This window comes from Piliocolobus tephrosceles, chromosome 14 (genome assembly GCF_002776525.5).
Source record: "Piliocolobus tephrosceles isolate RC106 chromosome 14, ASM277652v3, whole genome shotgun sequence".
Taxonomy (NCBI): domain Eukaryota; kingdom Metazoa; phylum Chordata; class Mammalia; order Primates; family Cercopithecidae; genus Piliocolobus; species Piliocolobus tephrosceles.
In genome coordinates this window covers 4,815,570-4,830,719 of record NC_045447.1, presented here as the reverse complement: position 1 = coordinate 4,830,719, position 15,150 = coordinate 4,815,570, and the positions used below count along the sequence as shown (strand labels likewise).

General features: G+C 57.6%; 2 protein-coding genes across 2 annotated transcripts in view; both read left to right on the top strand.

Annotated features, from left to right (window-relative positions):
* The window catches only part of ADAMTS13 (ADAM metallopeptidase with thrombospondin type 1 motif 13), a 43,173-nt gene extending 39,723 nt beyond the window's left edge, over positions 1 to 3,450 (top strand). The window contains 5 exon segments of the mRNA XM_023188990.1: positions 172 to 318; positions 647 to 823; positions 2,011 to 2,195; positions 3,078 to 3,252; positions 3,255 to 3,450. Coding sequence (XP_023044758.1) covers positions 172 to 318; positions 647 to 823; positions 2,011 to 2,195; positions 3,078 to 3,252; positions 3,255 to 3,283 — 713 coding nt within the window. The 3' untranslated portion in view covers positions 3,284 to 3,450.
* A 594-nt stretch (positions 3,451 to 4,044) lies between these two features.
* Positions 4,045 to 15,076, top strand: CACFD1 (calcium channel flower domain containing 1). The gene is made up of 5 exons (XM_023188986.1): positions 4,045 to 4,268; positions 7,528 to 7,600; positions 9,703 to 9,828; positions 12,275 to 12,382; positions 12,913 to 15,076. The coding sequence occupies exons 1-5, from the start codon at positions 4,148 to 4,150 to the stop codon at positions 13,001 to 13,003; spliced, it is 519 nt and encodes a 172-aa protein (XP_023044754.1). The 5' UTR covers positions 4,045 to 4,147; the 3' UTR covers positions 13,004 to 15,076.
* The last annotated feature ends 74 nt before the right edge of the window (positions 15,077 to 15,150 follow it).

Here is a 15,150-nt window from a genome sequence, read left to right as displayed (position 1 = left end):
CCTACCTAGCCCCCCTCCCTATCCTGAGAAGGCTTCCAGCTGGGCCTTGGAGGACAGGGTCCCCCCCCACCCCCCCACCTCCTGGTCTCCTTCCTCAGCTTGGAAGCCCCGGAGCCTGCCCTGCTGGAAATCCCGGAAGCACTGCTTACCTGTCTCCTGCTCCCTTTTCAGGTGCCTGTGGCAGGCAGCACCTTGAGCCAACAGGAACCATTGACATGCGAGGACCAGGGCAGGCAGACTGTGCAGTGGCCATTGGGCGGCCCCTTGGGGAGGTGGTGACCCTCCGCGTCCTTGAGAGTTCTCTCAACTGCAGTGCGGGTATGTCTAGGGCCGTGCAAGCGATGCTGCCAGTTATGGCCCCTGCCGGGAGCCAGCACAACGCTGCATGCCCCGTTCCTGGCAGGAGCCCCATGTATATTCCCAACTTTAGTTTGCATTCCATCTCATGACTGGGGAGTGATGATCTGCATTTTACAGATGAGGAAACTGAGGCTAGGAGAGATTAAGTGACGTGCTCAGTTACTTAGAGTCACATAGCCAGCAGTAGGAGAGGTGGGACTTGAACTCGGCTCAGTCTACCCCGGAGCCACTCCTCTGCTGACCAGGCATGGTAGTGCTGGACCCTCACTGCCCTGCCGCTTCCTAGGGGACATGTTGTTGCTTTGGGGCCGGCTCACCTGGAGGAAGATGTGCAGGAAGCTATTGGGCATGACTTTCAGCTCCAAGACCAACACGCTGGTGGTGAGGCAGCGCTGCAGGCAGCCGGGAGGTGGGGTGCTGCTGCGGTATGGAAGCCAGCTTGCTCCTGAAACCTTCTACAGAGGTATGGCCAGGCCTTCACCTCCCCTGGGTGCTCCGGTCCTGGCAGGGAGGCTGGGTGGGTGCTGCTGGGGATGGGGCCAGTCCCAGTGGGGTAGTGGGAAGATACAGAGGGAGCTGACTGAGATGGAAGGAGCTGGGGTTGGCCAGTGTCAGTCTGTACGTGCCAGGGAGAGGTCACAGGATGAGTGCTACATCCCTCCTCTTTGGGACTGTGCAGCAAGATGGATGGATGTGGGATGTGGTCCACATCCTCAGTCAGTCCCTCAGGCCTCTGCCCCACACCCACCCGCCCTGCCCCCAACCCTCCAGCCTTTCAAGGCCCTTTAAGTTTTTGTGGGAGCCACTGTCCCTCGGCCCTGTTCTAGTGCACTGGTGTGAGCACACATACTTGTACATGCGTGTGCACCCATAAGCACACCTCAGACAGAGGATGCCACCTCAGGGACCCCTGCCTTGCCCATGGCCCCCTAGATACCCTCTGATAGCCCTCTCGGTTGTCCTGGGGGGCTTGCCCTCTCCCAACAGTCCGAGCTGGCCAAAGTTGGCTTCCCTAGCCAGTTCCAGAGGTTCTTTGGCTCCCTCAGGTGTCAGGGGCTTAGAGGCAATGGGCTTAGCCTCTGCAGAGACCTAGTGTGCCTCCTCCTTGCCCCAGCACCTGCCTGGGTAGAGAGCTGTGTATGTGCCTCAGCGCACAGACGCTGCTGGGTCCTGCCAAAAGGCCATGAGCCCACTGTCACCGTTCACATTGCTTCTCACTTCCTGGCCCAGCCCCACCCACACAGGCACCTGCCTTGAAAGAGGTGCAGGAGGTACAGGCAGGTGGTGGCTCCAGTGAGCTCCGAGGAACAGCAGTGGCTGCCATGGGTGGAGCCTATCCTTGGTGCCAGGTTCAGTGTGAAACACTCTTGCACATGTGACATCATTGAGTCCTAAAGACCACTCTGCTCAGTGCATGCCATTGTTTCCTTCAGTTGCAGAGGAGGGAACCAGAGCCCAGAACATTTAGCCTTTGCCTAAAGTCACTGGGCCAAGAAGTGGTAGAGGTGGGGTTCAGCAGGGTTTGCCTGGGAACCCCGATATTGACCACAGTGCCATGCTGCCCTGCACTGCTTCCCAGCTGTGAGTTGCCCTGGCCTATGGCATCAGCGGTCTGTCTGGGTTTCTATGTCCCACTTGCTCCCCCTGCAGAATGTGACATGCAGCTCTTTGGGCCCTGGGGTGAAATCGTGAGCCCCTCGCTGAGTCCAGCCACAAGTAAGGCAGGGGGCTGCCGGCTCTTCATTAATGTGGCTCCGCACGCCCGGATTGCTATCCATGCCCTGGCCACCGACATGGACAATGGGACCAAGGGAGCCAATGCCAGCTACATCTCGGTGAGGCCCAGCATGGGGACTTGTGCTGTGATTCTGGACAGCTTTCCCTAGTGGGGGCAGGACTAGGGGACCCCCTTCAGTTTATTTCAGACTCAAACCCTCCAAATCATTAGTGAAAGAATGGGAGAAGAGCGCTTCCTCCACATATTCACCAAGAAATGTTTTTTGAGCTACCTACAAGAGTGAAATAGTGGCTCACACCTGTAATCCCAGCACTTCGGGAGGCCGAGGAGGGCAGATCACTTGAGGTCAGGAGTTCGAGACCAGCCTGGCCAACATGATGAAACCCTGTCTCTACTAAAAATACAAAAAGTAGCCAGGCGTGGTGGCGTGTGCTTGTAATCCTAGCTACTGGGGAGGCTTAGGCACAAGAATCACTTGAACCCGGGAGGTGGAGGTTGCAGTGAACCCAGATCGTACCACTGCACTCCAGCCTGGGCAACAGAGTGAGACTTTGTCTCAAAAAAAAAAAAAAAAAAACAAAATGATAAAGAATGGTAAAGACCTTTCTGATGCAGACTGACAGCTAACCCAGGACTGAAGCATAATTTTACAGTCTGATATGACTTGGACAGAGGAGCACCCTGCACCCTCCCCAAGGTTTCCCGTGTCCTGGGAGAACTGTGTTCTGCAGGGTATCAGCTTCCCCAGAGGAGGCAGCCTGGCCCCGCTCTGACACCCTGACAAGAGTGTCCTCGGGGAAGTGATGTAACTTCCCTGGAGCTCAGTTTTCTGGGTAGAGTAACAGCGCACTCCTAGGAGGGCTTTGTAAGCATTAAATGTGATCCGGAATCTGTGAGCCCCTGCACATTAAGGGCTAATTAATGTGAGTGCTAATGATCACTTATGGCCGGTCCTTCTGGGCTGCCCCTTTTCTCTCAGATCCGGGACACCCACAGCTTGAGGACCACAACGTTCCATGGGCAGCAGGTGCTCTATTGGGAGTCAGAGAGCAGCCAGGCTGAGATGGAGTTCAGCGAGGACTTCCTTAAGGCTCAGGCCAGCCTGCGGGGCCAGTACTGGACCTTCCAATCATGGGTACCGGAGGACCAGGACCCTCGTCCTGGAAGGGAAAGGAAGGGACCTGACGGTCATTGAACATTTGTTACGTGTCTGGCCAGCCCTGGAGGGTTGACCTCTGGTCTCAGTGCTTTCCAATTCGAACTTTTTCCAATCTTAGGTATCTGGAGTCTTCTCCAGTGTCCAAAAGGCTAGGGGGTTGGAGGTAGGGATTCTGGAAAGGCAGCCCCCATTTCCTCGGGTACCAATAAATAAAACATGCAGACTGACCGGCGTTTTTTTCTTATAAGCTGTCCAGACCTGGCTTGAAAACCCATCCCATGGCAAGGCAGGGATTTGCTGGCCCCGCTTGGCTCTATCTTGATGTGCGCAAGCCGCTGGACATCACTAGTTAAAAGCCAATCGGAATTCCACTCCGAGGCTGGCGCATTTGCCAGCTCCCTGCGAAGCCCCACCCGTGGGTCCTGGTGTGAGGGTCTGACCGCTAAGGTGTCCGTGCACCGCCAAACCCCGCCCCCTATGCTAATGATGCCCGCCTCCTTCGCGAACAAGTCGCCGCAAACTGCGGGCCTCCGCCCCCTATGCTAATGACGCCCGCCCCCTCGGGCGCACCTCTCCGATGCCTGCGAGCCCCGCCCCGTATGCTAACGAGCTCCTCCCCCGCCCCGCAGCACCTCGCCGCAGCCTGCGGGTCCCCCGCCCTACAATAATGAGCAGCTGCTACCCCTCGAGCTCACCTAGCCGCGACCTGAGGGTCTCGCTCCCTATGCTAATGAGCACCCGCCTCCCCTCGGGCGCGCCTCGCCGCAGCCTGAAAGCCCCGCCCCCTATGCTAATATGCTCCTTCTCCCACAAGGCAGCGCGCCGGTTCGGACGCGGCCGGCTACCGAGCCCTTTGTGAGGGCTGTGAGCTGCGCCTTGACGGCGGCAAGATGAGCGGCTCAGGTGGGGCGCCCGCGGCGCCCGCCAGCTCTGCGCCGCCCGCGCAGGAAGAGGGCATGACGTGGTGGTACCGCTGGCTGTGTCGCCTGTCGGGGGTGCTGGGGGCAGTCTGTGAGTACCCGGTCCGGGAGGTGGGCCGGCCCCGCCGCGCATGCGCGCCCCGCCCCGCCCCGCCCCGGCGGCCCCAGGGGAAAGGACCCGCTGGGGGTCGGGGGCCTGCCGGGCGCCTCCCGGGGCGGAGGAGTGGCTGGGCCGCCGGCAGCCGGCGTCCTGAGGTTGCCATGGTTACCGGCTCGGGCCTGGGCGCCTTGGTACCCTGGGCTCCCCCAGGGTAGCGCTTCTGGGAACATTCCTGGAGGGACCAGAAACCCCCGGGCGGGGGGCACCGGCCTGCGGCATGTGACTGAGCCCTTCCCTCGCCCCCCAGGGGCTTTTGTGAGACTTTCTCGGTGATGCTCACGGAGCGCATGCCCACCTGGCCCGTAGTAAGCGTCAACTGTTGACTTGGGCGTAGGTGACGGCAGCCACGTTGCTAACCTTTGGGCAAGGATTGTTTATAAGGGAGGCTGGTGCACGGCTAGCTAGATTTCTGGCAGGAAGCCACTGGGAGGAAATTTGCTGAGGGTTACGTGGTGTCAGGGCATAGGTGTCCCCCGAGGGCCGCGGGGCAGTCAGCTGAGGGCCGGGCCTCTCCCTGGGTCCTCTGTCCGCTGTCAGCTCTCCCCCGTTGCTGCTGCCTTAGCCGCCTATCACCGGCCCTCCTCCCCTTCTCCTTATGCATCCCAGGCACAGACTCTGATCTTAGGCTCCCAGGGAAGCTAGGCTCTTAAGCGCAGCCAGAAAAGGACAAAGAGGGAGGCAGGTCTGCCCCAGGAGTGAATGGAAGCTGTACAGCTGGCCTTCCAGGGAAAGACAAGTCTGTCTGAATGATATCCTTTCCTTTCCTGTCTGCCCTCAACCTTGTGAATTACTGGAGTGGGCAAGGTCTTATAGAATGTCTGTCGAGGATGTCTGCAGGGTTTAAACACTGGCGCAGAGGGCTAAATCTGGGCCTGGGCAGGGCAGACCCCATCAGCTCTCCTGCCAGGACCATCTTTTCACCTTGGGTTCCACAGCCTTTCCAGGTGGGTGGAGGGTGGAAGGAGGTTGAGGGTGGAGGGATGTTGAGGCAGGAGGGTGTGGGGCTAGGAGTGTGCTGCCCTTGCTAGGCATCCCGTTATCCGGAGGCAACTGGATACAGTCGGACAGGCCCTACCCACAAATCACAAAGAGGCCCCAGGTTTGTGCCACTGTTCTTCAGGGCAAGTACGCTTTTGACTGTGTAGGAGAGACTGGTGGGCTTGAAGTTAGGCATTGGTTCCAGTCCTCTCATGTCTGGTTAGCTGTTTTCCCCGCAGATTAGGGTGAGCAGTGCAGAGGGGTGACATGGTTAGTGGTGAGAAAGGAAAAGTCCTGACTGTGGCCTGTAGGCCACACCTCCTTCCTTCTTGGTCAGTGACCCTGCTGACTCACAGATTAGCCCTGGAGTCTTATTCAGTTCTGTGACTCTCAAAGTGAGGTGCCTGTGCCTTTCCCGGGAGTACCTGGGGCTCTGTTGGGTCTACAGATGAAGCTTCAGGAGAGACCTGTGGCATTGCCCTGAGTTGTCAGTTGCATCTGCAGAATTTTGGGGGCACAGTTATGTGAATATTAAATGCTGTATTCCAGGGTAGAATGCAAAAATGCAGCGTGTTTTAGAGATGCAGCAGGAATTCAGACAAGGGTTGTGTGCCTGGCTGGTCCTTGGGGTAAAGTTTTCCTCCTCCAGGGTGAGGGGATGAGAGAGAGGAGCTGGAGAGGGTCTACCCTGGGTCCTGAGAGCATCTGGAGGTGATATCTTGGGAGGAGACAGGATTGTATGGTGACAGCCCCCTCATGTGGAAGATATCAGCAATGAGGTCTCCAAGTGGACATCCTCCAGCCCTTTATTGCTAAAGGATTCCTGGCTGGAGCCTGCTGGTCTGGGTTGACACCTGGTCCTCCCCCAAGGCTGGCTGTGGGTTGGACAGCTGGGGTAGGGTTGGAGCTGGAGGCCAAATGCTGACTGCAGCAGGAAGCACAGCCGAGCTGTTAGGTGAGGCCAGGCACAGCGGAGAGGCAGGGAGCCGTGTCGCCCTTTGGGGACTCTGCTGGGGCAGGCAGGCCCCTTTGCACCTGTGGTTCTGGAACCCCTTGCTGTCTGAAGGCAGATGTCTAAGGCTGTGCTGAGGAGCAGTGCAACGCTTGAGTCCTTTGTTTTAGAAGGAGACCCTGGGGCCCACGAAGCAGTCCCCCTGCAGTTCGGCTCACTTGATCTGGCTTCCTTGCCTGCTGTCTGCATAAGGCTACCTGGGAAAATGGAAAACGGCAGAATTCCAGACCCAGGTGGAGGGATCAGGTGCAGAGGAGCTGCTGCAAGTTTAATGAGCTGGTTGCTAATTGCTGCCTCCAAGGCCCCCCTTCAGCGATGGCCCGCGCTTGCTCCCTGCCCAGCAGCCAGCTCCTTGGACCCTCCTTGAAGGCTCCTGGAGTTCCTGGTGAAGCCGGGCTGCAGGCTGTGGGTAGAGGAGGGAGTTGGGTGCAAGAGACCCTGCTGGTGAGGTGCAGCAGGGAGGCGGGGAGTCAAGGCTGCACATCTGGGCATCAGAGAAGCCACGTTCTGGGGTGGAGGAAGACGCCCCCTCCCCTTCCTGGCCTCATGGCATTGTAGCAGTGTGTGGCTGGGCTGTGGGACTTGCTCATGTGCAAGAGGAGAAATGGGCCTCGGAAGATGAAGATAGCATACCAGCGGCACAGGGCTGGTGAGGAAGTTAGAGCTGGAACTGCTGCTCGGTCTTACCTGGTTCCCATCTGTGTTCTGAGAGAGGTACCCGTTGTCCCAACTAAAATCCAAGCCACATTTTCTGAGTCAGAGGACTTCTTGTGTGGCTGGCCCTGTGAATGGTGACAAGTGACCCTTGCCAAAGGCTGAGTCTTGGGGGAGCACTGGCCTGAATCCATGAGGGACATTCTCTCTTTAATCCTCCTTTAATCCTCACCTCCCTTTGAGGTGGATATTGATGTAGCTGGGGTCAAAGGGCCAGCTCCTCTGAGCCCTGGAGCGGAGAGAGGGTGCCGTGAGATCCACCTGCCACCTTGCTGCCACCTTGCTGTGGGGCCTGGGGCAAGCCGCTGCACCTCTCTGCATCTCCTCACCTATCTCAGATGATAGAGGGCAGGCTCCTGGGTGCTGTGAGAACTGTGTGCTGAGCATCCGCAGACACTCTCGTCCTTTCCAGTCATCTCCCGAGGCTGCCATCCCAGCGGGCTCCCCCTGACTCCTTGCTGACTCCTGCCTGTCTCTCGTTTCAAGCTTGTGCGATCTCTGGCCTCTTCAACTGCATCACCATCCACCCTGTGAACATTGCGGCCGGCGTGTGGATGATGTGAGTAGCACATGGCTGTCCCGCCCCAGGGGTCTCGCTGGTCAGGAGTCTGTGGGGCTCCTCCTGGGGCAGAGGAGTGGCAGGGGCCATGGGAGTGGGCATCCTTGTGGTTGCCATGGTTACTGGCTCCAGCCTGGGTACCTCAGGGCTTGTGGGTTTCTGGCCACAGCATGGGGCTTCTTCCCCTTCATATCCCCACCACGTTTGCTTTCCTAATGAGAGGTCAGGGCCCAGGGAACGCCCACCCTGGCCTTCATCCGGTGCAGGGGCGAGGCCATCAGTGCTCCAGACATTTCTGGCATCCGCTGAGACTGCAGATGCCAAGTGCACTACACTGGGGCCCTCGCCCTCTGGGAACTCCCAGGACTGGAGTGGGGAAGGCCGTTCGTTGGGGCTGGCTGAGCACTGGGTTGGATGGTCTGCTGGGAGAGGACGCTCTAAGTCGGAGCTGTGCTAAAGATAGATGGGAAAGGCGGGTCAGAGTTGTCACGGGAACCCGCGGTCAGAACACCCTCATGTGCGTTCCATGCCCACCTCCTGCAGGGTGGCGCCATCCCATCGGAAGGGAAGGTGGGGTGAGGGCAGGCCCATGCGGCTTGAGGCACATGAGAAGTGGCTGTGACCAGGAATTGACTGTCTTCGTGGGGCTTGGTGCCTTCAGGGGCACAGAGCTGGACGCGATTCAGATCCCGTCCTCAGTGACCTATGGCCAGTGGAGAGCCTCGGGGGCCTGCTGTGGCGGGGTCCCCAGCGCCTGTGCTGGCCAGTGGTGGATAGGGAAAGGGGATGGACAGAGAGGCGCCTGGCCCAGCTTCAGGGGGTGGAGTCGGAGCCTGGCTGAGTTTGAAGTGGAAGGGGCTGGCCCAGCACACAGTGAGCCAGTGCTTGGAGGCCTGGTGTGTGGGAGGCTTGGGGCCGGGTGCAGTGGTTAAGAGTTGCAAAGAGAGGCCGGGCGTGGTGGCTCACGCCTGTAATTCTAGCACTTTGGGAGGCCGAGGCGGGTGGATCACGAGGTCAGGAGATCGAGACCATCCTGGCTAACACGGTGAAACCCCGTCTCTACTAAAAATACAAAAAATTAGCTGGGCGTGGTGGCGAGTGCCCGTAATCCCAGCCACTGGGAGGCCGAGGCAGGAGAATGGCATGAACCCAGGACGCAGAGCTTGCAGTGAGCCCAGATCGCACCACTGCACTCCTGCCTGGGCAATAGGGCGAGACTCCATCTCAAAAAAAAAAAAAAGAGTTGCAAAGAGAGTGCCTGCCCTGGGCTCGGGGTGGCTCTTGGGTGTCCTGAGAGCCCAAGACACCCAAGGTTTCTTGGTGTCTTTTCTGTTACACAGGCATAATGATGGCACTTTTCTCCCAGGCTTGGGGGACGTCCAGACAGAAGGGCCTGGCTCAGTGTCTGGTAACTGATTGTTACCCACGCATAGAGAATACCATGACCACAGCAGACACCCTCCATCACCAGTGGTGTAGCTGTTCCCACCCCAAACATGGGGCTGGACGCAAGGACTTGCTAAAGTTCTACCTCCCCAGCGTGGGCTTCCCCTGGGTGTCCCTGAGCCTGGGGCCAGTGGCATCGGGTGTGTGGGCAGCTCTCCGTGACTGTTTCGGGACTGCATGGCTCCAGCTCTCTGCCTCCCTGGTGGGGCAGCCTTCCTGGTGGTGGTGCTACTGACGGCTCTTGATGGCCATGGCGATAATACTAACAGCAGACAGAGGACACAGCTGCCAGTGCTCCATCTGCGGATGAACCCGCTGCAGTGTTACAGCAGTGCCATGATGTGGGGTGCTCTTTCCTCCCTCTCACACAGGAGGAGGAGAAAGGGAAGCTGAAGCCCAGAGGCTTCCCTCTAGGAGTGTTCAGTTCAGCTGGGGAGATGGGTGCAGGGGCAGCTGGGGAGTGCTGGAGTCTTCAGCACAGGCTCTTCAAGGGGTACAAGCAGGTGCCCTGGAGCAGCCGGGCGGCTTCCCAGAGGAGGAGGGATGAGGGCAGGAGGGTGAGAGAGGTGGCATTCCTTATGGCACTGGCACTGGGGGCCGCCCTCATCCTCCTGGGATTGTCAGTTGCTGCTTTTCTCCTGCCCTGGTCCCTGCAGCATGAATGCCTTCATCTTGTTGCTGTGCGAGGCGCCCTTCTGCTGCCAGTTCATCGAGTTTGCAAACACGGTGGCGGAGAAGGTGGACCGGCTGCGCTCCTGGCAGAAGGCTGTCTTCTACTGCGGGTGAGGGGCTACTGGGCAGGGTCCTGTGACACAGTTCCCCAAAACCCCACTGGCAAAATAGGACCCAAAAGTCAGGTGAGGGTGGGCAGTGTATTCAGTTCCTCTCTGTAGAAGTGTAAACTGGGATTGCCTTTGTGCACAGTGATTTGCTGATAGCTGCCAAAACATGCCCCAGTGGTGCTGCACCGGGGAACTCAGCTGTCGCTGTGCTGTAGTCACTGGAAGGTTCAGAGGTATATGAGCATGTGTGGCAGCATTCCGTGCAGTTGAGAGAAATGGGAAGCGTCTGGAATTTTGGTCCATCCCCTGGGAGTTGTTAACCAGATGATAGTAGGTCTGTAGGACATGTTTCTCTGCAGCCTTTGCGAAGAGTGGGTTCATCTAGATGTCCTGACGTGAAAGGGGAGAAGCAGGTTGCAGAGCAGAAAATGTGGTTGCCCTCTAAATACGCTCGTTAAAAATTTTCCCATTTCTAACGATGAAATCAATATGTAATACTTCTCTGAGTCATAAGATGGAACTAATTTCAGGATAAGTTTAATACATGAAGCTCCTAGAATAATGCCTCTAGTGCATAGGAGGCTGGCGGCAACAGTATTTATTATTATCTAGGTTATCTTTAGAAAGAAGCCTAGATGCAAGCTTGCTTTCCCTTCAGAGAGGCCTGGTAGTTTTGATGGTAAGAGCACAAGCCACATGCTTACTTGTGGAGCCATCTTCTGCCGTATCTAAACCACGAAGGACACAGGATCACAGAGCTCTTATCTACACGCAGTGTCATGTCGCTAGGGGTTTAAAAAACTGTATTTTAAAAATGCTAGCCATGATAGAAATTCATTAACAATAATTTGGAAAATAGAACAGTGTTACTCGAAGCCCACTGCCTGCTAATCTTCTGATGTGTGTGCTTCCTGTCTGCAGGTATTTTTTAAAAGCCTGCTCTTAACACAGTTGTAACCATTATGAATAAGTTTGTATCCTGCTTTTTTCATGTAGTGTAATGATACAAGCATTTTAACATCGCCACAGATTTTATAACATTCTTTCAATACAGGAATGTGCGTTCAGCTGGATGATTTTCTTAATTTCTTAACTGGTGTAAATCGAGCTATGATAAACATCTGTCTGCTAAAACTTTTTCTGTGTTTATGATGATTTCCTTAAGATCTATTTTCAGGTGTGGAATTACTGGGTCAAAGATTCTGATCATTAAAAATATTTTAAGAGGCTTGGCTACGTTGCTTTCCAAGGAGGTCCCTTGAGTCTCTCCCCCACCCCCACCCCTGCCCAGGGCTGCACACCACTTCACATTTGCATTTATCTGTTTGTTATCTAAGAGGAAAAATATTTTCCCGCATGTTCCCACTGCATTTTCTGATTTGAAAATTTTCAAGTTTCCTTTTTAACCTGTGGGAACCTCAGTGTTTTGCTTAGCAAGTTCAGTGGATGATCCTTGGTTGTATTTCCTGCAACCATTTTTCCAGCCTGTTGTCTGCCTTTAATTTTGTTTTTGTCAGAAGGTTCCCCTCTGTGGTCTTTCTTTTTCTTGGTAATTTCTATTATTATTTTATCATTTTGAAGTTTTTTAATGACAAAAATCTCACAACCACATGTCTACAAGAATGGAAATTCAGGTAGAATGCAATTGGCCATGAGTCTCGTCCTCCCACACAGGCAGCTTCCTCTAGGGAGGCGACAGGACAGAGCGCTGTTCTCCAACCTGCAGGTATCCTCCTGGCCCAGTTAGCCCAGGAATTGCTGCTGGCCTGGAAATTCCACCCAGGATGGAGAATCAGCCCCGGGGATGCTTACGCCCCAGTGGACCCTGCCACCAGGTGACACCAAACAGCAGCAAGATCTAGGCTGACCCTGCAGACCCCGCAGCCTGCAGCCCTCCCATGATGAGACCCTCCCATCATGAGACCCTGTGTTCCATGTGGTTGATTCTGGGGCCCTTACTTGTGGCGATGTGGCTGGTGTTACTGTATGACTCAGTGCATTTATGTAGTGCCCGTGGTGTTTAGCATTGTGTAGTTAACATGCCTGACCTCAGACAAAGTTTGATCCCCCCTCCACGGTGGAGATTTTGAGTAACTTGCCCGCAAAGCTAGTAGGGCCTGGATGGGAAGCCAGATTCTCTGTCACAGCCTCTTTCTGTCATAGCGAGGGCACTGGACCATCTCGTTACTGGTTAGCCCTTTTTGGAACCACAGACCACTTCAAAAATCTGATGAAAGCGTTGGATCCTATTCCCAGAATGGAACAGTTTTACAGACAAGTTCAGGGCCGATCAAGGACTTTCTGAAGCTGTGTCTCAGCTGATTTTTTGGGATCCTTTCTGTGCCCTGGGTGTCTAGAAAGGGGGCTGGGCCGAGTCTGGGAAGCAGGGAAGGATGTGGTGGCTGTGGGGCCGGAGTGCCCCCCTTGACCTCTGCTTCCCCCCCAGGATGGCGGTTGTTCCCATTGTCATCAACCTGACCCTGACCACGCTGCTGGGCAACGCCATCGCCTTTGCCACGGGGGTGCTGTACGGACTCTCTGCTCTGGGCAAAAAGTGCGTCTGCTGGGCCCAGCCCCTGGGCACGGCCTTCCTTCCCCCCGCTGCCTCCCCCACCGAAGTCCCTCAGTGAGGAGGGTCTGAGAGTGGCCCCTTTTAGCCAGTGGAGACGGAGGCAGAGGTCCCAGTGACTCCCGGTGCCTCCAGGACTCAGCTCTAGCAGGTGAAGACAGAGGATTCACAACACTTCTGCATGGCCCAGTCTTGCCCTGTCATGGCCTGCAGCAAGGATAGCAAACATATGACTGGTGGGAGCCCCTTCCCCTCCTGGGTCTGCACCAGGCATTGTAGTCAGTTGCCACCCTCTCCTGCAGAGCCCAGACTGAGGCTGGTTCCTTCTCAGCCTAGCATCCCAAGAAGCCTGGGCCACTCTCAGAGGGGACAAGACAGGCCTTTGCCACCCCAGCAGTTGTCTCTTGGGAAATCAGAATGACACTTGGGTCACAGGGCAGGAACTGGGCAGTGGTCAGGAGGGCTGTGGGCGTGGGGCTGGCGCTCCACGTGACGCTGCCTCTCTCTCTCCCCAGGGGCGATGCGATCTCCTACGCTAGGATCCAGCAGCAGAGGCAGCAGGCAGATGAGGAGAAGCTCGCGGAGACCCTGGAGGGGGAGCTGTGAAGGGCTGGGCACCCCTCCCTCCCTGCCCCCTCCTCTGGCTCTGTGTGAGTCCAAGCGAGGCCTGGACTGTCCACCCTGAGGCACAGCCTGGAAAGGGGCTTCTGCACCTCCCCTACACCTGGAGTCCTCTGCTCCTTTCTCCAGACTTGCTTAAGCCAGGAGCCCCTGGCTGCTGGTGTGAGAGTCTGGGCTGCTGGACTTGAGGCAGAGCCGAGCAGAGCCTGCAGCAGCTGTGTGGACACCAGCTGGCCTTGCTCCTCCGCTGGGTGGGTCTGCAGACCTCACACCACAGACAGGGCTGCCAGTGACCTGGGAGCAGCCTCCCCTGGAGATGCTGGTCCTGGCTTGAGGGGAGGTGCAAGTGGGACCCTGCCACTTGGGCACTGGGCAGAGGGACCTCCCCCAGCTCTCTTGGCAGGTAGAGCCCCAGGGTCCGGAACAGTCTGCCACTGCCAGCAACCTCCCACCGCTGCTTAGGGTGCAGCCCCCACTACCACCCCGCCTTCTCAAGAAGCCCATAGGGCCCCTAAGGTGCATCCCTGTACCTGGAACTGCAGCCTTGGCAGTGACCGGACAGCTGGGTGGGGGATGCTCCCTGCCGCCTCCTGGAACCTTGGACAGGCCACCCCAAGACCCCTCAGCTGCCCCTGCTCCCTGGGTCTACTAAGACCCCTAGGTTCTGCCCATTACTCCCCCCCACCCGCTGGCCTTGGTGCTAAGGAAGTGGGGCGAGCAGGCTCTCCCTGGCATCACTGAGGGTGCCCACCCTCTCCCTGGTGTGGCCCCATCACGTCAGCCGCAGCCCAGCCCCGTTAGTGGGCCAGTGGGTCTGACCTCAGCACCCACTCAGGTTCTCCTGCCGGCCTGTCCAAGCCCTGCCCTCAGGGAGCTTCTGCCTTTTAAGAACTGGGCAGAGGCCACAGTCACCTCCCCACACAGAGCTGTCCTCACTGCCCCGGGTGCCAGGCCATCTGGAGCCAGGTACACGGAGAGCTGGTGCCCAGGAAGTGCATCCCCGTATTCCCTCTGCCCCGTGGCCTCAGCCCGCTACCCTCTCTGACTGTGAGGCTGGCTCTTGGCCGTCGGGCAGGTGCCTGGTCAGGCCTGGCTTAGCCCGGGTGGGGCTTGGCAGAAGCGGGAGGGTATGGAAGATATTCCATCTGGGTCCGACCCCAGGCTGGGCCTGTGCTGAGCTTCGGGAGCAGAGGTACTGGGTCTTGCTAAGTGGACTGTTTCCCAGGAACACCTCTTGGGCCCATCTGCATCTGAGGCTGGGAGTGGCAGGCTGGTGGGCTGGGTGTGGGTGGGGTTCTTTGGGTCTTGCCCAGTACTGCCCTGGGGACTTGTCTGTGGGCTCCTGGGTCAGCAGCACCCCCGCCCCGGGAGTCTGGCCAGCTGAGCCCCAGGGTGGCAGGGGCATTATAGCCTGGTGGACACGTGCCTTCAGGGTTCCTCCGGGGCCACTTTCCTCAGGCCAGTGCTGGGTTCAAAGGGCTGTGTGTGTGTGTATATATATGTATGTGCGTGTGTGCACGCATTTGTCCCATGTATGCAGTGAGTGAGACCTGTCTACCTCCCACGAGAAGCAAGGGCTCTGCCCGCCCTCTGCTCATTCCTACCCAGGTAGTGGGGCCCCGGGCCCCCTTCTGCCTGGCCTGCCTGCTGCTGCCCCTGCCAGAGGGGCCTCAGTGACAGCCAGAGACAGCAGGAGAAGGGTTGGCTGTGGATCAAGGAAGGCTGCCCCTGTGCCCTGTGGGGAAATGGTGGGTGCACGGCTGGACGCAGAGGTGGAAGGCCCTCAGCCACAGGCCAGAGTGGGCGGGTCACCTGTCCCAGGTTTCCAGCAAGTCTGCAGCTGTGCGGACCTGGGGCCTCTGACCCTGTCTCCCAGGGAGTGTGCTGTCCAGCAGGGGCCCTGCCTTGCAAGGAACGTCTCTTCCAGCGGCCGGGCCACTCCTGCCTTGTCTGGGCTGTGTGTGGCGCTCTTTCCCCCTTGTCTGCACCTCTGGGTTCTGTGTGCGTCTTGAGCAATAAAGCGCGGCCGTGGCTCGCATACCTGTCCTCGCTCCCTTCTGCTTTGGTGCCTGTGTGTGTGCGTGTGTGTGTGGAAGCCAGGCAGGAGCCGCTGGCCCAGGAAATAACTATAG

Excerpts from the sequence above, each read along its gene's own strand:
- CACFD1 (XM_023188986.1), top strand. The coding sequence starts at position 4,148 with ATGAGCGGCTCAGGTGGGGCGCCCGCGGCGCCCGCCAGCTCTGCGCCG. Across the intron at positions 4,269-7,527 it reads GGGGGTGCTGGGGGCAGTCT|CTTGTGCGATCTCTGGCCTC; the intron begins GTGAGTACCCGG and ends TCTCGTTTCAAG. Across the intron at positions 9,829-12,274 it reads AAGGCTGTCTTCTACTGCGG|GATGGCGGTTGTTCCCATTG; the intron begins GTGAGGGGCTAC and ends CTTCCCCCCCAG.